General features: G+C 46.2%; 1 protein-coding gene across 1 annotated transcript in view; it reads right to left on the minus strand.

Annotated features, from left to right (window-relative positions):
• INPP4A (inositol polyphosphate-4-phosphatase, type I, 107kDa) overlaps positions 1 to 25,920 on the minus strand; it is a 144,870-nt gene that overhangs the window by 61,061 nt on the left and 57,889 nt on the right. The window contains exons 2-4 of the mRNA XM_012642002.1: positions 4,644 to 4,705; positions 3,523 to 3,731; positions 2,941 to 2,985 (exon numbers count right to left, since the gene is read on the minus strand). Of these exons, the coding sequence (XP_012497456.1) occupies positions 2,941 to 2,985; positions 3,523 to 3,628 (151 nt within the window). The 5' untranslated portion in view covers positions 3,629 to 3,731; positions 4,644 to 4,705. The remainder of the gene's footprint in view (positions 1 to 2,940; positions 2,986 to 3,522; positions 3,732 to 4,643; positions 4,706 to 25,920) is intronic.

Here is a 25,920-nt window from a genome sequence, read left to right on the forward strand (position 1 = left end):
AATATCCTCTAAACTTTTTCATATTTAAAAGATTTTGTCTATCACATTTTAAATTTCTAAGATTGTCCTTTTTCCTCGATTGTTCTTTTTTTTATTATTTTTTATTTTTATTTTTAGAGACGGTCTCACTCTATTGCCTAGGCTGGAGTGCAGTGACACAATCACAGTTCACTGTAACTTCAAATTCCTCAAGTGATTTTCCTGTCTCAGCCTCCCAAGTAACTACAGTTGTGCACCACCATGCCTGGCTTGTTTTTATTTTACTTTTTTTGTAGAGACAGGGGTCTCACTATGTTGCCCAGGCTGGTCTCGAACTCCTAGGCTTAAGTAATTCTCCCACCTCAGCCTCCCAAATTACTAGGATTACAGGTGTGAGCCATTGCACCCAGCCCTTTTATTCTTTGTAGTATCCTATCCTTATTTTATGGACACACTGTCTTTTCTGGAGCATGTAAATTATAATTTCTTTAACATTTTCTGCAATGTCTCTGTTTTTTCCAAGTTCTATTTTTTCTATCTGTTTTTTCCTTTCATGTTGTAGGCATTCCACAAAGGTGTGGTGATCTTTGATTATTCTTTTCATCTTATTTTTAAGTCAATTTGGGGGTTTTATATATAGGATGTACCCATTATAAGTGTACAGTTCAGTGAGTTTTGATAAGTATATATATCCATATAACCACTACCACAGTCAAGATACAGAACATTTTCATCACCCCAAAGATTTCCCTGCCCCCTTTCCCGTCAACTCTCACCTCCAGTCCCAGATAAGCGCTGATCGGTTTTCTGTCACTATTGATTAATTGTCCTGAGTTTCATATAAATGGAATCATACAATATGTAGCCTTTTGTGTGTAGCCTCTCTCATTTTACTAATGCTTTCGAGATTCACCCATGTGGTTATGTGTAGCAGTCGTTCCTTCCTTCCCCTTGCTGAATGACATTCCCATGTTTTGTATGCACGCACCACAGTTCGTGTATCTTCCTGCTGATTCTGAACATTTGGGTTGTTTCCAGTGTTGGCTATTATGAATAAAGCTGCAAGGAACACCTGTGTACCCATCTGTGTGTGGACACGTGTCCACTTGTTTTTGAGAATGAGGTGTTAGAAGGCTATTTGATGTCGAGTGTTCACAGGTGGGCTAGGTGGGCTCCACAACAGTGACTAGGTGGTTGGCAGGCCTGCTTCTGGTTGGGCTCCAGAAGGCTTGTCTCTTTGAGTGGTTTACTTTCTCCTGAGAAAGAGCCTCCCTCCCAGAGGCATAAGCCTGGCAGAATTAGGATGTGAAGAAGGTTGGGGGAACTTCTTAGTCAACAGAGACATCCACTTAATCCCTGTTTCTGTCTGGCCCCTCACACCCACCCTCCATGCTGGTGTACCCAACCCAGAGCCACTCTGCTTCCGAAGCCTCTTGAGAGAAGAAACCTGTGGTCCCTGCAGGACTGAGGGGTGTGGTGAGCACCTGAGCCCAAACTCTTCCTCACACAAACTCTCCAATAAGCCTCTGCTTTTGTCTCCTGAGCATCCCAGTGCCTTTGGGACAAACCCTCTGCTCCGGCCTCCGCTATTCTCACATGCAGGTGTGACCATGCTCCTCTCTCCTACTTATTATTCCTTCATCTGCTCATCTGCTCCCTCCTCCCAGGTGACATCTGGGGGTTTCAAAAATGTCCCACTCTCCAGTTTGTTTTTGTTTCTTATTTGTCCTGATGTTTGGAATGATTTAAAATAAGGAAATATTTGGAAATATGTTTACTCTCCTGTTATGAAACTGAAGCCCTTGGAGAGTCAGTTCCGTAATTTGTAAAAAGCAATAAAGTTCTTCGAAGGTGAGGTGGCAGATGTGGGAATCCCAGCAGAGTTAAAAGCAGCTTCTCCCCAAACCTCCCATTCCAGGTACACAGCCCTGTACTCAATCCCCACTGCAGAACCAGCCACCAAGTCAAGGTTGGGGAAACCCTCTGAACTTGTTTAGGAGCATTTAATCGGAAATGGGGACATTTTCAGAATTTAGTATTAATTTGCTAACAACATACTTACACTTTTATGGATTTTGCAATTTGCCCAGGTCTCTTTTGCAGGTGAGTGGGGTTTAACTGCTTTGATCTTCTTTGTGTCTCAAACAAGCAGTAACACCCCCATATAGCACAAGAGGAAACTGGTCCAGCAAAGTCAAACAGCAGGCTTGAGGCATGCAGGTAGCTTGGTACCATCAGGATTAGAATCCAAGTCATCTGACTCTGCAGGAGGTGCCTCTTCTATGTCATACCACCTCCTAGACATTGTTGCCAGGCCACTGACCAATGCTGACCACCACCAAGGGGGAGGAAGGGCAGAGGAGCACCGGGTAGCATCGGGCTCTGAGGAGAAGCATCTTGGGCCTCCTGGCTAAGCCACTGTAATGCCACACTTCCCTGACTCTGGCCTTGGCAATTCTAATCCATTTTTTAGTATATTCTCAACTGGTCCTTGCTGAGAAGGAGAGGATGCAGGTGTCATCACCACCCTTTACAGAGCGGGAAACTGAGGGCTAGAGATCTAAACTCAACCACACAAGGCCTGCAGCCAAGGGTGACAAAGCTGAGCCCTAAGCCCAGTTTTCTCTCCTAGAGGGGTGGGTGGAGGGGAGGAGAAGGGGGGACAGCCTGTGCCAGAGGCTCTGGGTGGCCTCATCTCCCTGTCCCAGGCCACTTGTGAAGAGCACACTCCCAAGGACAATGCCCCATGCTGAGGAGACTTGAGCCCTATGGGCACACAGCCTCTGAGGTCCCTCCCCACCCACAGGAAGTTCACACGTGCGTTAGGGCTCCCTATCATCTCAGAAACGTGGCAGCAGCAGCAAGTTCTTTGAGACAAACCTGTGCTGGTGGTAATGTTTTGTTTTTAAGCAACATATTTTTTTAAAACAAAAAAACAAAACAAAACAAAAAGATACCTACCTAAGCTGAATTCCAAAATGGGCTCATCTGGATCTTGTATATTTCCTGAATAGAAAAAAATGTCAGCAAAATCACCCTTAATAAACTTTTCCCTGTTTTTAGATTTTGCCAAAAAACCAACACTCTACTTTTCCCCCCTCCCAAAAAATTATGTGAGGTGATTTCTTATTTTCTAAATATTTTGCTTTTGAGATTCCTAAGAAGTCTCAGACTCCACAATCAAACTCTCCTCTCCTCTTCAGGTCTACATGCCCACAACAGGGAGGGCTTTTACCACGGCCTGGGCACTTGCCAAACAGGCACTGTGGATTCCCACATCACTACTGGCAAATGAGCCCTGGAGGCGCCCACCTAAACTGGAAAACTGACGGCACTCAGGTTCTAGCAGAGCAGTCTCCAAGAAGAGGGCTGACTTCCACCTCCCTATTTCCTGGTTCAACCACAGGGGTGCCACACCAGGATACCCCACAGCCTGGGGCAGTAATGGGGGCTCATCCTGCTTGTCTGCTGGATGCTGCTACAGTGTGGGGCCCACATGCTGCAAGCTCATACCAGGAGCCTGGTGCAGGCTCTGAGGCTCACCTGCCAGAGAGAGGCCCAGCATGTCGGCTGCCACATCGATGGTGGAAGCCCGCTGCATCGCACGGGCCCTGGCACCATGGCGAGGGCTGTGCTCTCTTGCTGTCATGATGTCATTGGTGATGATGTGCTTCTTGTTCCTGGGTCAGACCACGCCTGATTCCCGGGGAAGCGCTGTTACCAAGCCCTAGTCCCCTAAGGTGGCAGTAGCCCTTAGAAATAGGAACAAACACTGTTAAGAAACCATGGGGATGAACCACTGTGCTCTCATGGAGAGAGAACGTAACCTGACATGGGCAAGGTCAGGTTCCTCTGGCAGATGAGGAATTGGGGTGGAGTGTCTGCTGCTCTCAGCCCCTAGTGGTCCCCATGTCCTCCCTACTTCCCAACATGGTATGCCCATGGGGTCCCATAAGGAAATCATGTCCTCTTCAACAAAGATATGCCACAGTAAATGACAGTGTGTATATAATCACAACATACAGCTTTTGAGATTTTCTTGCTCACTTTATTATGCTCTTCTGCTGATGACTCTCATAGAACCTTTAAAATTTTAAATCAATTCACCACAATCTCTGTGAGAAGGGTAAGAGCTGCTGGAGTCTGCTGCCCATGGGCTACACCCGCATGGTGGAACACTGTTGAGACAGAGCTTGCATCTTTAACCTGCTTGCTTTCTTCCCAGAGCTACACAAACTTCACATGTTTCGGTCTCGGGCTTTCTTTTGCAGAAAGCAAGTAAGTGATAATCCAGGCCTAACTGAAGTGGACAGCGCGGTGCAGTGGATGAGGAGGACTCTGGGCAAAATACTACTGCAGGCTGAGTCAGACAGATACTGCAAGGCACGGCTCAGAGCTCGCACTCTGCTCTCGGAAGTAGGTTAAGCGGCAAAAAGCAAGTTTCAGGTTTTTGCAACTCTATGTGCTACAATTCCTGCTGTCTCTAGAAGGAACCAACCTTTAGAAGTAAAGATAATTAGACTAAGCAATAGGTATGGTTTAAAACACCCCTCAAAGGCCTCCATGTATCCAGAGACATCCCTGTCTTCTCAAAGGTTGTCCCCACCTCTGCACCTGAAGGACCTGGGGCTCCTGCCCTTGGGTTAATTCACCAAGCAACTTACCGGACATTTTTGTTCTTGGACCATGTGGAATTTCTTCATAAAAGCACATCCAAATCCATCATCTGAAAATAGAAAAGTATAAACTTAACAAGCTGTTCAAGCATAAAGTTCCTGAGAAAACAATGCCTAGAAACGTGGGGAAGCCGAGAGCTTCTCCATGTTTGTCTGAGCTCCATACTCCAATCCAACCCTTTGGCTCAAAAACACAAGTTTTGCTCAAAGCCACGAGAATGAGAAAGTGCACATCCCTCTCCCCTGCTGGGGTGGTCTGTAGGGGGAGTCTGGGCCTGCCTCAAAGAGGCAAACAGACAGCTGGGTGTGGTTAAGGGAAAATGAGGAGATAGGAATCTGAGTCCTACTTTCCCCACTTACACACTACAGGCCCCAGGAGAAGCTGCAGGACCCTCTGAGGTTCTGATCTTTACCGTCTAAGATAAGGCTAGCTGCACCCATCTTACCGGGCTGCAATAAAAACCAAATGTGCAAGAACAGAAAAGGGTTCTGCAAATGCCACTGGGCTTTCACACTCCTGCTGCTGCTGCCTGGCCCTCAGGTGCCCTCCTGTAGAGCTGAACACCCAGGCCCCACTCAGTCCCAGCACTGTTGTGGGGCTGTCGGGGCAGGCCTCAGGGCCCAACTCACGAGCCACCTCAATGTGCCGGGGTCTGGGAATTGGACAGGAAGAGCAGTGCACTTGGCCACAGGCAGACTCAGTTTCTCTTGCAGGCTGTGCTCCCATCCCTGCCACTAGGGGCACCTTGGGATCCTCAGCCTGGGCACCTCAGCAGAGGGCAGTGCCCTGCCTGGGGAGCCACAATAAAAATCACCCAGGGGAAGATCTGATGGTTTGCCGTTGTCAAAAGTTGTCCAAGTCAAACAACATGCGATGCAAATGGTAAAACTGGGAAAGTACTTGTAGTACCAACATCTGTATTTTACAGTAATGTTTGTACAAATTAACAAAACAACTCACCAAAATGCAAGTGGCAAAAGATATGAATTCATAAAAGATGAATACATATGGTAAACATTTTGGAAAAATGACCAAATTCATTAGTAATAATTAGAGCAATGCTAAATATACTTATCTTCACCTAAATTAGTCCTCGAAGAGGTTTGTTTGTTCTTCTAATGAGAATAGGCATTGCTGGAGGACCTAGGGGAAACTGTATAGGGCTCTCCTATATTGTTGATCACATTTTAGAGTGATCAAGTGAGTACTCATGCTGAGTACAAGCATTCAGAAAGCAACTTGGCATTAATTATCAAAATTTATAAACAATAACAAAATTCTCCCTAATAACCCAGAACATGGAAAAGACTCCTGAGCAAAGATGCTTATTGGCTTATTGTAGCGTTACTTCAGCATCCTGCTGCCTGCCTTGCTGCCGTGCTCAGCTTGCTGGTGAAGGTGCCAGTCATTGTGCCTTCACCTGGGACAGTGGAGACACCTACCCAACAAAGGGCCACATCTGAACCCCAACATCTTGCCAGCCCTAGGGGGGCTCCCAAACCACCCCTCTGACCCCTTCCCCCTCCCCCTTCAGGGTCCTTGCCGGCCTCGCCGGTCCTTGCCACCTGCCTGCCCTTCCTTTGGGAGGGTGGTTTGTATTACAGACACCGTGAGGTTTCTGGACATAGAAATGCTTAAAGGGAAACATCTACAAACTAATTTTCTACTTCAGAGAGTTCACGGGTCAGAGAAACTTTAAGGTCAAAAAGACCTTAGAAGCCAATTCATAGTTATTTGGGGCTATTTAATTAGAATATGCAATTTAAGTCATCAAGACCCAGAACACGAAGCTAATTTGCACAACTGAATTTGATTTCCCTTCTTACTCTCATTAATTTGAAGTAATTCACCAAGGATTCCTATATTCCCAAGGTCCCATTTTTCTTCCCATCTCCATTTGAAGACAAGAGCTTATTAGGAAGAAAAACTGCACCTAAATCAAAGAGGACAGAGAAGTGTGTGGGAGCTGTCTAGAGGACTGGAATTTTTTCTCAGGGTCAAGAAGACAGAAAGAAGCAGTAACTCATGAAACCAACTGCTTCATTTCCTCACTCTGTGGGGTCATGTGACCCCTTCTGACAAGAGGATGCGAGTCATCAAATCGACAGCAAACCTGAGCTTCCATTCCACTAATGTCCCTCGTGGGGCAGGGGAGAGGGTGGAGGGAGCATGGGTGAGATGGGAGGGGTGTTACGACTCGCACAGGCAGTGGGACTGACGAGGTGGCAAGGGCCCTCAGAAGCAGTCTTGGAAAGGTCTGCCTGCCCTACGCCCCTACAGAACTAAGGACTCTCAGGCCTGGAGTCCTGGGGGCCCCTCTGCCTCAGTAATCTCTCGGGGGCCACTGAGCTGGAGGTGAGGGGGAAAGATTATCAACCACAAGAGCTCCACTTTTGTCTGTCTTACTCACTGGGGTTCTTCTGAGAATCATTTTTAAAAGGAGTTGCACAGCCAAGGTCACGGAAGCACAGACAGGATGATTTTTCCAAGGTCACATGGAGGTGAAGAATGAACTGTCATAACGGACACAAAGCAAAAAGCCCAAGTACAACTGGGGGCCCCTCCCGGAACCCCTCCCCACCACTGCTGTCCCTGTGCGCAGCAAACCTTCACTGTGCCTCTGTTCTCCAAACGCCAGAGTGAAAGGAAAATGAAAAGCTTGAGTGAGACAGGGCGTGAGTCAGCAGCCCCTGAGAAAGAGGCTCCTTTAGGAGGCAGAAAGAGGAAGACTTTTCTCTCAAAAACCCCAAATCTGGGACAGCTAAAATCATAGATCAATGAGGTGTCACACCACTCACTGGCACTGAAAATTACTATTAGTAACAACCTGAGACAAATACCACCTTCCTGCACGGAGCCTTCCCCTGGCATGACCAACCCGGTCTATATATACCTCATGATAATGTACTTCCCTATGTGCCTGTGGAACGACCATCTGGGCACCACGTGCCTTCTGAGCACCAGACTCAAACTTCTTGCTTCTTCTACGGCTTCCTGGGTGCCTGGCTCAAGCCTAACCATAGACCAGGGTGTCTAACAGACACCTGCTGAGTAGGCAAACCATCAAAGTCTGTGGCAGAGGCTACACTTGCTCATCCCCACATCTGGCTTCTCCCGCCTCTTCCTAGGCACAGGGACAGCACATTCTCTTCAGCCCCCTTCCAGGTAGGTAAGCTGTGTGTCTGAGCACAGAAGGGACGGACACCTGCCTAGACGTGGATGGTAAAACTGCTTATGCATTCCTACAGCTCTCTCTTCCCTGGATTCCTGGCTGGATGCAATGGATTGGGTGGATAATTCCAAGGAACATGGAATCACTAGATGGAAGGAAACTATGTCCCTGAGATTGTGTGGAGCAGAGCCCCCACTCCTTTCCCCACATGCAACCAACGTTGGGCTTAACTTGAGTAAGAAATAAACCTTTGTTGTATGAAGGCACTGAGGTTTTGAGGGTTTTGTTATAGCAGCTAATGTTATAAAGTCTGGCACATACCAGGTACTTGATAAATGGCTATAAAAAATTACAACCACCAGTTAATACTGCACAATGCTTGGGAAAAAATTATGCTTTGTTCTCTGCATAAGCTATGGCAAGCTCATGAGAAAAGAGCCCACAGGGAGTAGGGAGACTACCACAGGGCTCCAGGAAATGGGAAGAGCACGAGAAATAAAAATTCCACCTTAGTAGGTAGTCAATCAAACAAACCTTCTGTCCGAGAGATATAAGAAAAAAATCAAACTCAGTTTCTCCTACTATACTCTCACAACACAGAACACTTCTGGGAGCCCAGATGTATGGGGCACTTCCCCATGTATCAACCAATCAGACTGCAGCATTCTCCAGTGGACACTCGCTGGGTATCCTTTAACTCAGATTCCGACATTACCTAACTGGAGATAGTGTCAGATCCCACAGGCTCAGGGCTCAGTCCCACAAGACTGCCCCCCACTACAGAGGCCAGTCACAAGTCCAGGTTGTCACCTGTGCTTCTAACGAACCAGCTATAAATCAGAGATTCCTAAAACCCCCTCCTTGGGTTCAACTAATTTGCCAGAGTGGCTCACAGAACTCAGGAAAACATTTACTTATTTTTACATATGAGAAGGGATGTAGCTTCCGTGCCCTCTCCAGTGTGCCACCCTCCAGGAACCTCCACATGTTCAGCTAGCTGGATGCTCCCAGAAGTCAGTCCTTTCGAGTTTTTAATGAAAGCTTCATCACATAGGCATGATTGATTAAATTACTGGCCATTGGTTTATCAACTCACCCTTCAGCCCCTCACTGCTCCCAGGAGGTAGGAGGGCGGGGGACTGAAAGTTCCAGCCCTCTAGCCATGTGGTTTCCCTGGCAACCAGCACCATCCTAAGGCAACCTAGGAGTCCCCAGCCACCAGTCACCTCATCAACATACAAACAACTCTTACCACTCCAGAGATTCCAAGGGCTTTAGGAATTAGGTGTCAGGAAAAGGGGAAGGAAGACCAAATATATATTTCACAATATCACACCCCCTCTGTAACTTCAGGTCAGGCTCAGGACATCCTGAACACATCTCCTGTGTCTCCTCCACCCCCAGTATTCCCTGGGCTAGGCTTGGACCTCACCACTCCAAACACTCTATGGTGTGGAGATGCCCTTAAAATCAACAAGGCAGATTCACTGAAGTGACCCCAGAGCTGCTAATCCAACCCAAAAGTGACCCAATCACTACCATAGCATCTCAGATCAGCCTCTGTTTCCACAGGTCTCCTAGAGCCAGCTGGGGATTAAGGCTACCCAGGGCTCCATCCGGACCTGGTATATACCCAACAGGAGTCTTGGGACCCTTGGGAGCTTCAGGGCCACCAATTCTTGAAGCCCAGAAAATAAGAGAACAGCAGCAGCATTTGTGTAGATTCCATGGCATAGGGACAAACATGGGGTGGACACTGTGTGGGTGGAGTACAGCTCCCAATGACACAAACTGAATGGGTCAGAGCCAGATGGCTGCAGTGACAGGGATGGGCAACAGGGACAGCATCTCCAGAATGACCAAGGGTAAGGGTGGCCAGCAAACTGGAGGTTCCACTTCAGGGAAAAGGCAGCCACGTGCAGCGTGCAGGCTCAGCAGGCCCACTACCGCCACAGCTCACATTCCGCTCCCGAGCAGCCGCTCAGGTTGGTCACCAGCAAAGAAACACGTAGCACTTGGCAAGGACCAGGAAGGCCTGGTTTCTGATTGTTTCAGAGCAACAGCCAATGGCAGCAGAAACCTCCTCTGGCTTGTATTTGGGATGAATGAGGGAATGAAGGCATGGATGAATGAATGTCTCTACATGGCAACTTAGAAATTTAAATGCTATGAATCAAATTTTAATGCAAAGAAAATAATACAATGAGTGTGAGAAGAGGAGTGTGTGACCTGAGTGAGGTGAACACACCAAAACTCATTCTTCCTTAAATAAGGCCAACTTGAGAGAGCCACCCAGAAAGGCAAAGAAGAGAATGTTAAACACTAGAGAAAACGCCAATGGGATGTAAAGTGGGGAGGAGATGTGGGGTGGGTATGGGTCATTAAAAGCAAAGGCACAGGTTCTAGGAGGCAGGGACAGCAGCAAGGGTTTTTTTATTTTAATCTGCCCACTTTGAAGACTTCTTTACCCATTGGCTGTTCCACCCCTCCATACCCTACAATGCACGAGAATGGTGGAAGCAAGCAGATCTTTCATTTTTCTCTTTCAAACAAAAGCCAACTGCCTAGGAAAGATCTTAACCTTTAAAACAAAGTCAAATATGCCTCCCTACCATAAAATGCAAGGAATGCTGCCTGCCTCAAAGGCTTTGGGTATTAACTGGTCAGAAAAGGTCAGATGCCCCAGTAACAAGGACAAGGGTGGAAGGGACCTGGGAGAGCTCTAAGGCAAGGGCCCAAGAAGGCCCCATCATGCCCATCCTGTGCTCTGGCCCCAAGCCCACCATGCCCCCAGGCACTCTGGTCCACAGAAGGCTCATGCTATGTGTCCCCCTTAACTTAATTGCCATTGTAACAGTTTGGGGAGGTGGGGCCTTTAGGAGGTGATTAGGCCATGAGGGCTCTGCCCTCATGAATAAGTTAACGCTGGAGTGAGGAGAGTTACCCCTAATAAAAAGGATGAGTTTGGCCTGATTTCCTGTCTCTCATGCTGGCTTCTACCTTCCCCTCTTCTGTCATGGGATAACCCTCACCAGATACAGGGAGCATCCTCTTGGACTTGCCAGTCTCCAGAACTATGAGAAATAAATTCATTTTCTTTATAAACTACCCAGGCTGCGGTATTGTTGTAGCTACAGCAAATGGACTAAGACAGCTCTCAACACCTGCCCTCCTACAACCTGGACCCTTGGATCAACCTGTGAGGCCCAGAGCCGGACTCAGGAATCCAACCACTTTGCTCAGTGAATGTCACTTCAGAACCCTCCTCCCCCACAGGTGACTGTGCAAGATTGCCAAGCTTCTCTCAGCCTCAGTTTCACAATCTGTGTAAGAGGAATAACACTGGCCTCACCAGGACACACTGAGGAACAAGTACATATGTAAAGAAACGCATAAAACACCCACGCAGAGGTTGGCACACAGGCTGTGAGCCATGCTGGGTTCTCGTCTCGGCTTTTCCTAACCTCCCCAAGACCGGCCCCCATGGTGCTTGTACTGGGGCCATCTGTAAGCCTGGAAGGGCCCCCACGGCGCTTGTACTGGGGCCATCTGTAAGCCTGGAAGGCCTTTCTCCAGAACGAAATCTACTTGAATTTTACTCAACTTTCCAGCCCTCTCTAACTCCTCCAACCAGTGCTCTTCACCAAGGTCCCCAGTGCTTTGCTTGTAATGCAGTTTACAGTGATCATGTTTTCAAACCAAAAAATTAGGTCTAAAGATTGTTGTTGGGAAGGAACATGTGAACAGAGGACTTTTCCTTGCAGCAATATGGCTTGGTGGGGGGAGCCCAGGCTTTGGCATCAGACCTGGTGAGCCATGAAGGAGCATGTGACCTTCCACAAGGTACCATTTCTGTGTCTCAGTTTCCTCACCTGTAAAACAAAGATACAACTACTGTTGGAAGGAATTCATGGCCCTCCAATCAGGGGAGTATGGAGGCAGATCCAACGACCCTAGGGAATTGGGGTGGATGCTCTGTCCCTCCAGGCTAGACACTATTAGGACCATGTTCTGAGAGGATGGTACGTAGCCCTCCTGTGCTAGAGAGGCCTGCTTCCTCCTGCCCCTCAGAGCAGGGCCCAGCTCTCTCCCACTTCCTGCTCCCCGTATCTGCACAGGGCTGAAGGAGGGAGAAAGAAAGAGTTGATGTGAAAGCTCTGACTCAAAGAACATTTAACACATGAGCAGGCTGCAAAATATTAGTCCAGCGCCAGTGGTTAAATGCAAGAAACCTGCTTTAGAAAACCAAGCACAGGAAGACAAGCAACAAGCTAGCAATTTGCATCCCTTCTCACCCACAAACCACCTGACTCAGGTTCCCCCTGAGCATGTGCTCACCAGGAGATATTCAATTCTTAACCCTCCTGCTTCCATTCCCCAAGCCCTGCTCCCTGCCAGTGACAGTGAACAGGTAGCAATGGCAATGAGTTAATCTCATTTAATCAACAAACATGTCTCACTGATTTAATAAACATGACGACTGTTATAATGCCTGGATCTGGATGCAAATGCACATCCCAGACTCGAAAGGAGTCAATCACTTTGTGCTGTGGTCTGAATGTCCCCCAAAATTCTATGTTGAAACTTAACCATCAGTGTGACAGTATTAAGAAGTAGGGCCTTCAGGAGGTGATTAGGCCACGAGGACTCCACCCTCATGGATGAGATTAGTGATTTCTAAAAGGGCGGGGGGAACTAGCTAGTCCATTTTTGCCCTTCCACCTTCCATCGTGTGAGGACACAGCAAGAAGGCCCTCACCAGACAATGAATGTCTGCACCTTGATCTCAGACCTCCCAGCCTCCAGGACTGTAGGAAATAAATTTCTGTTGTTTATGTAATAAATTACCTATTCTCCGGTGTTTTGTTATAGCAGCCCAAACACACTGAGACACCCTGGATAGGTGTATGAATGCCCCTTTAAACAACAGGGCAGAGCAGGGTTCTCCCAGAGCAGAGCAAGTCCAGACTGTTTCGGGTTTTTCTCCTCCCTCAAGTTTTCCCATCTCAGTCCATGGTAGTCCCATCTTTCCACTTGCTCCAAGCAAGTAACAAAATCAGTGCAGGCCTCCTGGGCGCCTCTTCCTCTTGCGCCCACGCCCAATTCTGTCCGCTCGATCTTCCCCATAGATGTAGACACGGCTTCAACCCACTTAGCATCCCAGTCCCCATGCCCTGGGCTTCTGACCAATGTCCCTCCCACAGCCCCCAAGTCTGTGTCCAGTGGCAGTGGCGAGGCCTGTGAACCTCCCAGCGGTGTCTCCATCCTGTTCCTGCCCTGGCCTCCTAGCTGTATGGACCTCTCCTGGTGCGGCCTTCGCACCAGCCACCCTCTCCAGCACTGCTCTTCCTCAGACGACACAAAGGCAGCTCACTCACTTCCTTCAGGTCCTTCCTGATGCCCAGCTTCCCTGGGAGGTCCTCGGGACAACCTGGTTTAGAACTGCAGCTCAGCCCCTGCAGTTCTACTATAAATCATGAACCCTCAGGGGATTTTCTGTAGGAAGTAGTTTGAAAATAAATCACTCTGAAAAAAGTGCTTTAGAACGTTTGTGCTGAGCAAGATGTCTTAGTGTACCAGTCCCAGGTCTGGGCTCTCACAATCTGGGGATGAGGGAGACCTGTCAATGACAGCAGCTGCAATGCTGGGGAAGAGCCAGGCGCAACCTCAGCCTGGGGAGGCTCCTCTGGGGCCTCTGCTCTGACAAGCCCTCCCACAGAGCACACTTCAGCCACTTTTTCTTCAACACCTCCACTTCCTCACTTCTGCACCTCATGCTGTTTCTTCTCCATAAACTGGCAATCTCTTTAATGAGCAGCCGAGTGTCTATTACGGACCAGGCCTTAGGGACACAAAGATGAACAGGGAGGCTTGGTCTGGAGCTACATCATAAGAAATGTAATAAAGTCATGAATGGTGTACAAGCTGAGTGCCATGGTGGGGGTGGCCAAACCTCTTCTGAAATCTTCCCCTGTGTGAGGGCTAGCTTGCACCCCTAGGGGCTAGAACCAGGGACTTTGGAGGCTTTTCTTAGGGTGAATCAACCCAGTGTTCCTACACATCACCCCCTCACTCCCATGCACCAGGCTTCATTTGTAATTTGATTACCACATAAGTTTCCAAATACCACAAACAAACAAAGATAATGGGAACACTGTGCTGAGCACAGCAGTCCACTGTAAGGGCTGCCTGTTTAGGACTGGAGACAGCATACACCAGGGTCCATGCTGTTCTCTCTCCTACAACTTGAGACTTTAGCAAGTCTCATGTATTGCTCTATTGTCAACTCAGCCACTTAAAGCCCTCACACAACTGAAAAGTTCACCTGTATGTTGGCCAGAAAGGCCTTCCAGTGCCTCGGAAATTTCCGAATAGGTATATTAAAGAACTGAGAAAACCATCCAGTATTTATCAACTCCCATGTCAACAAAGACATGCAGCTCCCAGAGAACCAAGAGCTGAAGTGATGAGGACAATGGCCTTCCTGGGACCTGTGGTCAGTTTCACTCTGAGTGGGGTCCGTAATGAAGGAAGGTATCATCACACACCCAGATGCCCCCCGCCAGGCCAGGGCACTTTCTCAAAGCTTGGGTCCAGGAGACACGGCTAGACGACTGAAGAGCATAAATCCTCTCTGGCTCCTCTATAGCTGGGTCGGGGGCTCTAAACCACAGTGGTGGGCTGGGTGCACACCATTCACTGCCTAAGGGGGGTGCTTTCTCTTCCCTTTTCTTCTCCCACCCAAACCCAGGGCTGTTGGGCCTGGCCTGGCGCCTGCTCCTACCTCCCCTCCAGGGCTGGCCCAAGCTCTGCTTCTTCTCATTTCCTCTGGAAGAGGTATGGCCACAGCTGCTCAGACTCCTCAGGAAAGCAGTGCAAGGAGGGGGTAACCTCCCCAGATGGTAGCCTACATCCCAGCCACAGCAACATCCTTTGCTTTGCCCCAACAGTGTTTTCCATTCACCCCATGGGGGTTCGTGACGAGGCTGTCATGGTGAGGGCAGGCTCTGGGTACTCCTGCTATCCTGGCCAAAACACCATATATAACAGCTGGACCCCTGTGCACAGGGTGGAGAAACTCATGTGAGCTTAAGCAGAAATGTACTTTTGTCATAAAGGTCTGGGCTTCCTTAAAAACCCAAGGAGGCACATGGCTGGGCTGGCCCCGTGGACTCCAATGCCAGCAGCACATACAACTCTTCTCGGCTGTCCTCTGATTAGCCATGTCAGTCATCCTCCCCTCTCTGCAAGCAAGCCAGTCCACAAGGTGGGAGCCGAGGCAACCCCCAACTTTAAACTCTCCAGCCCTAGCCACCACAGAGGCCGACTGTGTGGATTCTCTTTGAGCTCTCTCCATGGCAGAGAATCCAAGGGCTTGGCTCCAGTCAGGTGTGAGAAGTGGGGGGAGGCTGGGCAGAACACCACAATTTTCAGAACCCAAATGGAGATTCACCTATAGCAGATGTTTCTTAAACTTCAAAGAGAAAAATCAAAGAACTCCCAGTGTTAACTAGATGTTATATTGTTTAAAATACATAAAATACACATAGCAAAAAGAGATTATGCCTAATTCTTAGAGCTCTTAAGCTATTATAAAACTAAAAGAGATCTACAAATGAACACAAACAAAACTCCAACACAAATGAACTCGGGTTTATGTCACGTTAATGTGATGGATGGGGCTGTTTTACAGAAATGGTCACACACACATAACCTTGACTGACTCTTCTGCCACACCCTCTACTCTACCCTTGCTTGGCCTGAGGCCAGAAATGGCCAGAATGGCCATTTAGGGTGCATCCAGCAGCTATTTGGTGAAAACAACCATGGCCACAGCTACCATTCCCATAAAAGGTGAGTTGCCAGGCAGGGCAGATGAAGAGTCATGCAATACCCCTCCCTGGACTGTGAACAGGGAGTCAAAGGTTCCCAGATGGCAGACATTCCAACATGTCCTTTTTCCTCCTTTGAATGAAATCAAGACAGTTACAGAAAAAAAAACACGGTTTTATGGCTTGCCAGGTAAAAATGCAACTCTGACAATTCCAGTCACCATTCCTTGGCTCCCTGCCCCCTGCAGAGGAGAGAGAGCACTGTAGGCCCCTATAGGTGGCAAACTTAAGACGGTGCCCACGACTCCTTCCTTTTGTGAAGAGCAGCCATCATCCCTCCCTTCAGTCTGTTTATAACATTATGTTCGTCCAGTACTTAATCAATATCTGTTGCTGCTGCACATAAAGGGACAAGTTTCTCACAATGTTTCCAACCCATGGGAGAGGGACAAGAGAGGAGGAGACCAAGAATGGCCCAGCCCAAGATGCCTTCTGGCCGCACACCTGCCTCATCTGGTCTCTGTCGACAGAAACACCTTGTCAAGAGATCTCCTTAGGTAAAAAACCTCACTGGGGAAGAAGTGCAAGTATGAGCAACAATGACCAGCTTGCAAATGCCATCCATGTCCCTGGACTCGTGTGGTCCTCACACTGCAGCTCTGGGTGGTGAGGGATGGTTATTCTTGTTTGACACTGGGAGCCAGGCTCCCAGTGGTAGAGGGGCTCCCTCAAGGTCAAGAGCTGCACAGGGAAGTCAGAACCTGAAAGCAGGCTTTACTAGTCCAGTGCTCTGTCCACTATGCAGAACAAAGCACAGAACACATTAATTCAAGCTACAATCAAATGCTAATAAAAGGCACAATCTCCATCAGTTGTAGGGTTCCTCATTTTTAAAGCACTTTCACATATATTATTTTAGTCTTACATTGGTTTATTGGAATATTATTTTCTTCCCATCACACCTTTCCAGGGCCCCTTGGGAGAAAACATTTCATATTCAAGACATGCTATATTTCCCTCTCTGTCCCCACCTATAATCTTTACAAGTGTCCCCTTAGGTTACTCAGTCTCTGACTCCATCTCTAATTTTCACATTAAGCAACAGCGGATACTGGAGAGGGAACGGGTCTTCCCAGAGAAGGCAAAAGAGAGAACTTTAGGATGAAAGCAGATTCTTTTTTGCATCAGTTGTGTTTGATTTCCTTTTCCTCAGCTGAAATTAAGTGCCTTGAAAAAATATTGTCAATTTTTTAAAAATATTTCAAAATAAATTTTTAAAAAACAAAAATTTGTAAACATGATAAACAACAAAACCTAGCCAACAAATATCAACTAATAGTAAAGCAAAAAAGCAAAATGTTCTGTATTTCTGTGGGGGACACAGGGATCACACAGATACTGTGCAGAAATGGTATATTTTGATGGGAAAGTGGAATGGGTAATGCACCCACCCTCCGCCCTGAATCATTAAGTCATGACCCAAGACTGGGTTTCTGTGGTGACAGGTTGGCTCTATGAGCAGGGCTCCTCTGCTCTTTTTGTATGATTATTGTGTTTTACTTGTAATTTCCTCCCCTTTACTGTTCCCAACAGGTTTTATTCTTTCCTGGTTTTGGTAAGAGAAGAATGTGTCAAGGTGTTTCTCTTGAAACTCTTGCACTGTCTCCAGTTTACTCTGGTGACACACCTCCCACAGTGCCAGAATAAAGCATGTGTCCTCCCTTTCCTACAGAAACTCCTGTGTCCTCTTTCAGGTTTATCCAGGGAACTGCTTCAGGGAAAGTGAACCATCTCACCACCTGGGCAGTGGCTGGACACACAAAAATCGCAGGCCTTATGTGGGGAAACACAGGCCTTGACCAAGGTTAGTCCACTCATGAGACACAACAGTCCCAAAGACCCACCCAGGACTTTTCGCCAAACCTAAAAGCAAGGTGTGCTCTTGAAAGGGGAGCTGGGTGTCCACTCCACCTCCCACAGAGGTAGGGCAGACCCGGGCTGGAGGTTGCCCAGGCATTTTCTAAATGGGAAGGTCCATGTTCTAGTTTATGCCAGGTGAGTGAGCAACTGTGAAGCCAGCCTTTGGTCTTGTTTATTAGAAAGCAAACTATTAGGGCAGTACTTTAATATGTAGGCCACTTTCAAAACTCCATGCTAATGGAGCTTTGGGAAGCAAAGGGAAGATATAGCTCCCAGGGATTATCCAGTAAGATGGTTTCAGGCTCACTGCAAGTACTGGCACTGTGTGCTGGCATCACACCGTGTAGAATTTCAGGGCCAGCCAAACGCACAGGCAGCCCAGCCCTCGCCTGCTCCTGCCGACCCATCACCATCACTGCTCCAGCACCTTCAGCAGGATGGCACACGCGCCTAAAGAGGCACTGGCCAGCTCACTCCAAATATATTATTTCCTTCTAGACCACCACTGAAAAAGCAGGACTAATAACACTTTCAAAGTTCCATGTGCTTCAGATGACTGGAGTCAGGCAGGTTCTAGTTTTATATTCACCAGGAAAGCTTGTTTTCTAATTCACAAGTGTCAAAGTTGGCTTCAAGAGAAAATATAAAATTTTCTGAGTAGCAACAAAATTTCATAAAGGATTATAAATGTGAAACAATCACCATAAATCAATGAAATGCTGAGAAGACAAAGTTATTTTAGAAGAAGGCAGTAAGCCAGGAGGCTGGGGATGACCTGCCCAAGACCTCCAAGTGGGCAGCACCAACCAACTCTGTTTATAGCTTCCTTATCAACAAAAGGAGATCAGGAAGAGAGATCGTAGTCCTCTAGGTACCTTGCAAACATAAAATGAGTCACACATTTGGCAGACTTTACCATAAGCAGATCTCTGGCAAAGTGCTATATTGTACTTCTTACTTTACCTGTTAAAATGGAATACTTTTTCAACCAGTCACTGCTGGTGAAACGCTTAAAAAAGACACTGAAAGGACTTCAGTGCTCCACAGTCTCATCAGAAAAAAAAAAAAAAATCAGCAAGCAATCCTGATCTTATGTAGGACACCTCTGGAGAGAGGGTTATATTGCTTCAGCTATCCAGCTGTGCTGTTGGCTGTTCAGTGTTTGATGTTGTTTGGTGAGGGAGGACCCCCACCAGCAGCCTTCCAGGGCCCTCTCCCATGGTGGCCTTGTCACAGTACTATTGCAAAGCTAACAGTAGCAGGAATGATAAAAACCGAAAAAGAAGAAAAGCAATCTTAAAAAGAGAGCCATGAGCAGTAACTCTGAGGCCAGCACACTTCCTCAGGCAGTGCTCCAAAGCTGCCCACCACTGCTGAGTTCAAGTAGGCAGGGAGAGGAACCAAGTGACACTCAGCACCCTCATCTTCAACAAGATCTGCCTTCTTCACATGTGGCACCTCTTCTCAACAACCAGTGAATGTCAGGCCAACAGGAGAGGAAGCAGGGGCAGAAGACAGAGGGCAGGCAGCCCTGGGGGCTCTGTATGAAGTGTTGTGTCCTTCTAGCAAGCCTGGCCTCATGGCCAGAAACACCCTCTGATGAGGTCATCCACAGGAGCCTGCAATCTGGAACTGTTCATTCATTTTTTCAACAGGTACTGAGCTGGATACTTATAGGGGACAGACAGTGAGTCAGAAGTGAACCTTGCCTGCAAGGATCCAACAGCTTAATGATGGAGTATGACATTCAGGTAAGACAACTCCAAGACAAAATGAAATGCATGCCTCATGCTGCAAGAGAGGTGAGGAAGAAGCTTGAAATCTGGCAAAAGATGAATCAGACAAATTGTGAAAGAGATCTGACTTCGAAATATATGGAATCACTCAGGGACAAGCATTAATTCAGGGAACAGGAAAGTACAGTATTCTAAGGCTAAGGCTGTAGTCCCCAACCACTGGCATCTGTCTGTGGCCTGTTAGGAACCGGGCTACAGAGGAGAGCTGCAGGCCTGTGAGTGAAGCTTCATCTGTATTTATAGCCACTCCCCATTGCTGGCATCACTGCCTGAGCTCCACCTCCTGTCAGATCAGCACGGGCATTAGATTCTCATAGGAGGGCAAACTCTACTGTAAACTGCACATGTGAGGGATCTAGGTTGTGCACTCCTTATGAGAATCTGATGCCTGATGATCTGGGGTGGAGCTGAGGTGATGATGCTAGCCCTGGGGAATGACTACAAAACACAGATTATCATTACCAGAGAGGTTTGACTGCACAGAGACCATAATAACTCAATTACTTGCAGACTTATATCAAAACCCTATCAGTGAATGGTAAGCAACAATTAAGCCACATCTGGTGGCAGGCTTTATAGTGGCAAGTGAGTTGATGTACTTCAATTGTACAGCTGCATCTGGTGGCAGGCTTTAAGTCAGAATCTGACACTTATTTTAGTCCATGAATGGCCCACCCTGTTAATATACTTACCACTTCCATCCATGCCTCTTTCCTGCACTATTCACTTGTCTCAGTCACAGTTTTGGTAATCCTACAAGCTAACCCTAGCAAAAATGAGTAAAAAATAAACATCGTTGGAGAGCTTCTTTGAAGAGGGAGAAAGACCCAATAATGAGACAGCGGAAGACTCTAAGACTGCCAATAAAATGAAAGCTGCTTTTAAAAGAAAATACCAAGAGCCCTACTTAAATTACGGGTTCACTGCAGCAGGTGATTCACATTCTCCAAGCTGCTTTGTATAGCATGTGGTGACTGGCTATCGAACGAAGCCATGAAATCTTCCAAACTGCTTCACCGCACACAGACCACGCACCCTGCATTCAAAGACAAGCCTTTGGAGTTTTTCAAAAGAAAAAATGTGAACATGAAGAACAAAAGAAATTATTGAAGGCTACCACTTCATCAAATGTGTCTGTACACTACAAAACACCGAGGAAGGAACTAGTAGAGGACGCAAACAGATGGAAAACCATATCATGCTCATGGGTCAGTGGAATCAGTATTGTTAAAATATCTATACTACCCAAAGTGATCCACAGATTCAATGCAATTCCTATTAAAATACCAACATCATTTTTCAAAGATCTAGAAAAAATAGTTCTATGCTTCGTAGGAACAAAAGAAGACCCCATAGAGCCAAAGCAACCTTAAGCAAAAAGAACAAATTGAGAGGCATCAATTTACCAGACTTCAAGCAATACTACAAGGCTATAGTAACCAAAACAGCATGGTACTGGCACAAGAATAGAGACATAGACCAATGGAGCAGGACTGAGAACCCAGATATAAAACCATCCTCATACAGCCATCTGATTTTTGACAAAGCAGACAAAAACATACACTGGGGGAAAGAATCCCAATTGAATAAATGGTGCCAGGAAAATTGGACAGCCACATGTAGAAGACTGAAACAGGATCTGCATCTCTCACCTCTCACAAAAATCAACTCATGATGGATAACAGACTTAAACCTAAGGCATCAAACCATAAGAATTCTAGAAGAAAATGTTGGAAAAACTCATATAGACGTCGGCCTAGGCAAAGAATTTATGAAGAAGACCCCAAAAGCAATCACAGCAAAAATGAAAATCAATAAATGTGACTTGATCAAATTAAAAAGCTTCTGCATAGCCAAAGAAACTACCATTAGAGCAAATAAACAATTTACAGATGGGAGAAAATATTTGCATGCTGTACATCTGATAAAGAGCTGATAACTGGAAGCTATATAGAACTCAGGAAAATCAGCAAGAAAAAATCAAACCACCCCATTAAAAAGTGGGCAAAGGACATGAACAGAAACTTTTCAAAAGAAATGCAAATTAAAATCACAGTGAGATATCACTTAACTCCAGTGAGAATAGCTTTTATCAAAAAGTCCCAAAACAAAAAATGCTGGCATGAATGTGGAGAGATAAGAACACTCATACACTGCTAGTGGGACTGCAAACTAGTACAACCTCTATGGAAAATAATATGGAGATACCTCAAAGAGCTAAAAGTAGAACTACCATTTGATCCAGCAATCCCACTATTGGGTATTTACTCAAAGGAAAAAAAGACATTCTATAATAAGGACATCTGCACCCAAATGCTTACAGCAGCACAATTCACAATTGCAAAGGTGTGGAAATCCAAGTGCCCATCAATACATGAGTGGATTAATAAAATACGGTGTACATATACCACAGAGTACTACTCAGCCATAAAAAACAATGGTGAACTAACAGCTCTTGTATTATCCTGGATGGAGCTGGAGCCCATTCTTCTAAGTGAGGTATCACAAGAATGGAAATCAAGCATGACATGTACTCACCATTAAATTGGTACTAATTGATCAACACTTAGGTGCACACATGGAAGTAACATTCATCAGGTGTCGAGCAGGTGGGGGTGGGAGTGGGAGGAGGGGATGGGTAAATTTACACCTAATGGGTGCAGTGCACACTGTCTGGGGGATGGGCACACTTGTAGCTCTGATTTGGGTGGTGCAAAGGCAACACATGTAACCTAAGCATTTGTACTCCTGTAATATTCTGAAATAAAAAAAAAAATGTTTCTGCACTTAGAGCATCATTCTTAGTGGATAACTGCATTGCTAAAGCTAAGAAGCCCTTTACTATTGGTGAAGAGTTGGTCCTGCCTGCTGCTAAGGACATTGCTAAGAAGCCCTTTATTATTGGTGAAGAGTTGGTTCTGCCTGCTGCTAAGGACATTTGCCCTGAACCTTTAAGAGACGCTGCAGTTCAAAAGGTGGCACATGTTCCTCTTTCAGCTAGCACCATAACTAGAGGAAATGATGAAAGGGCAGAGGATATTGAGGCACAATTGTTAGAGAGGATTAATGAGTCACCATGGTACGCAATCCGGGTTGACGGGTCTACCCATGTTGACAACAAGGCAACACTGCTTATTTTTGTGCAGTATTTTTTCAGGAGGTTGTGCCTGAGGATATGTTATGTGCATTTTTGTTGCCAACCAACACCTTACAGCTGCAGAACTATTCAAGTCTTTGAATGACTACAAATCAGGAAAACTGAATTGGTCATTTTGTGTAGGTACAGGCACAGACAGAGAGGCTGCCACAACTGGACAGCTTTCTGGTTTCACTACTCAGGTCAAGGAAGTCGCTTCTGAATGTGAGTTTACACACTGTGTCATCTATAGAGAAATGATGGCTGGCCAAAAAATGTCACCTGAACTAAACAGCGTTTTGCAGGATGTGATTAATATTATCAACCGCATTAAAGTACATGCCCTTAACTCATATCAGTTCTCGTGGCTCTGTGAGAAGATGAACACAGAGCACATGCGTCTTTTCTTATACACAGAAGTGAGATGGCTTTCTAAAGGTAGATCACTGGCCAGAGTTTCTGAGTTATGAGAGCCGCTCCGGAGATTTCTTTAGAAAAACAGTCAACACTGGCAACACATTTCAGTGACACAGACTAGGTCGCAAAACTTGCTTACTTATGTGACATATTCAACCTGCTCAATGAATTCAATCTGTCACTTCAGGGGAGAATGACAACCGTGTTCAAGTCAGCAGATAAAGTGGCTGCATTCAAAGCTAAACTGGAATTATGGGGGCGACGAGTGAATATTGAGATTTTTGACATGCTTCAAACATTAGCAGAGATTTTGAAAGAGACTGAGCCGGGGCCTTCTTTCTCCCAGCTGGTGCATGATCACCTATCTCAGCTTTTAAAAGAGTTTGAGCATTACTTCCCAATCACAACAGACCCCCGAACTGGGAAAAAACGGATCCATGACCTATTTGTGAATAAATCAGGTGAATCGACTTTGTCCATGGCTAGAAGACGGTCAACTGCTTGAGAATGCAAATGACAGTGGCCTTAAAAATATGTTTGAGACAGTTTCAAATCTCCATACGTTCTGGATTAAAATCAAGGCAGAATATCCTGAGCCTACCACAAAAGCACTGAAAAGCCTGCTTCATTTTCCAACATCCTATCTTTGTGAAGCAGAGTTTTCTCCAGTGACAGCAACCAAAACGAGATTATAGAGTAGACTGGACATAAGCAACACACTTCAGGTGCCACTGTCTCCCATCACCCCCAGATGGGACCGTCTAGTTGCAAGAAAACAAACTCAGGGCTCCCACTGATTTCTGCATTATGGTGAGTTGTATTTCATTATATATTACAATGTAATAATAATAAAATACACAATAAATGTAATGCGCTTGAATCATCCCCAAACCATACCACCTTGGTCTATTGAAAAATTGTCTTCCATGAAACCAGTCCCTGGTTCCAAAAAGGTTGGGGACTGCTGTTCTAAGAGACAGAGAGAATGGGGCTGGAGAGCCAGGACAGGGTCAATTCTGGGGAGCCTCTAAGACCAGACCACAAAGCTGGGTTTCAGCTTGTAGGCAATGAGAAACTCCCTAGGATCTTAATAGCTCAAATAAATCTGAAAAGTCTTGGTACGCTCTTGTACTATCCTACCAGGCTTTTGAAGACAAACCTCTTGATCACTTGGTACAAACCAGGGAGGAACCTTCCCACTCTACAAGGATTGCAACAAGCATCATTCCTCACCAACAGAGCAGGCCTGTTCAGGCCTGGTAAAGCTGGGTCGAGAAGGCATCCACCACAGAATGAACAGGCAACAGTCACAACCAACATATAAAGGGCAACTCTTATGTCCCAGCAAGTCTCCAAATGGTTCCAAAGGTGAGTTTGTCATAAGCACAACTAAACCTAAAGTCAGGCTATGCTCACTATCTCTGAAGGAAGCACTGATTCTGCAAACATAAAATAAAACCCAACAACATCAACAACAAAAGAATAACACCACTTGGTAATTCAAGAAGCCAAGCAATTTCAGGTCTACTAGGAAACTTTATATCAGGGCCATCTTTTGCCTTTGAGCTGGGTCTCACCTTAAACAGTGTGGTAGCGAAATTGCTCAAGGAAGTTTTAAGAACTATCTTCCTTTTGTTTCACCATGGCCTTGTTCCAGAAAGATTCCTAAGCTGGTTGTGCTTTTATTTCCAAAGAAAAAGCTAACAAGTCAGGGTATCTATGTAATAATAAGAAAAATGTCAAGAGAAACTTTCGTCATTATTTCTTTTTCCTCCCAAATTTGCAGCTGAGTTCTGAGATGGAAAGAACACATTGAGAACAGAGGCCCCCACAAAGTGTCTCCCTGTCACATATCATATGTAAAGTTACAATCACCAAGAGTAGTGACAGTGAAAGCTAATTAAAATCTCTACTTGCACTTTTACATTTTAAGAAAACATTCATGACAGTTGGGTAATAAAGAGATCAGGGAAAATGTGCCTTCAAAATTAATTTTTTAGAACTATTCCCATCTCTCACTGGAAGAACCCTAAAGCTAGAAACTGGAAACCAGCATGTAACAGGTACATCTCCAAACCACCTCAAGCTTCCCCCTTACCAGCCAACTTTAGGCCCTGCCTCCTTAGCCACAAGCCAGGACACTGACAGTGAAGCCAGTGTGAGCAGGCTTCGACCGGATGGAATATCCTCTCTCATCTGGAGAACTTAGCCAGCCAAGGAGATCCACAGGTATCACCTAACACCCTCAGGACCATCATCTGGCCCCATACCCAGGGTTCAGTGAGGACTGGGCTCTCGGAAAGCCAGATGCACACCAATCAGGTAGGTGCAAACACATTGACACTATTCCAGAATGCTGTACAGGGTGGGGGTGGGTGCTGACATATGAAGATAACTTCATATTCTTCATATGAAGACCATAACTTCATGGTCACAGATTGGGCCAAAGACCCTAACAGCAATGCAGCTGAATGCTCTCACAGCATTGTTCAGCTCAGCAGTGTACGGGCACGCTCATCAACCACCAGTGAGAATAGTGTGAGCACTCAGGGAGTCATCACTTGGACCTTGTACTGTGGTCCATGGGTTTTTCTTTAAATACATTTTATAACATAAATTTACTACATGGAATATTTTGAACTAGCTATGTATTTAAGTACATACATAAACACATTTAACTATCGAAATATAAGGGTTACAACCATCCCACAAGTGGCAGGAACAAAAATTCTTTGCTTAGCAAACTTTAGCCAGGCTCTTGACCCTTCTCCCAGGCCCACCTGTGCACTTCCTTGTAAAATCCAGTTTTAGTAAAGAATCTCCCATCCTCAATATGATCACCCTTGACATCTGATCTGGTTCCTCATCCTCCACCATCCCCCAGGTAACATGTTATCACCCAGGCCTGTCTTCAGCAAGAATCCTGTTAGGTGAGTTTAGCCAGAACCTCCCTTATATCCCTGATGTCTCCTCTTAGTAATTTTCCATCCA

Source organism: Propithecus coquereli, unplaced genomic scaffold, assembly GCF_000956105.1.
Source record: "Propithecus coquereli isolate 6110/MARCELLA unplaced genomic scaffold, Pcoq_1.0 Scaffold171, whole genome shotgun sequence".
Classification (NCBI taxonomy): domain Eukaryota; kingdom Metazoa; phylum Chordata; class Mammalia; order Primates; family Indriidae; genus Propithecus; species Propithecus coquereli.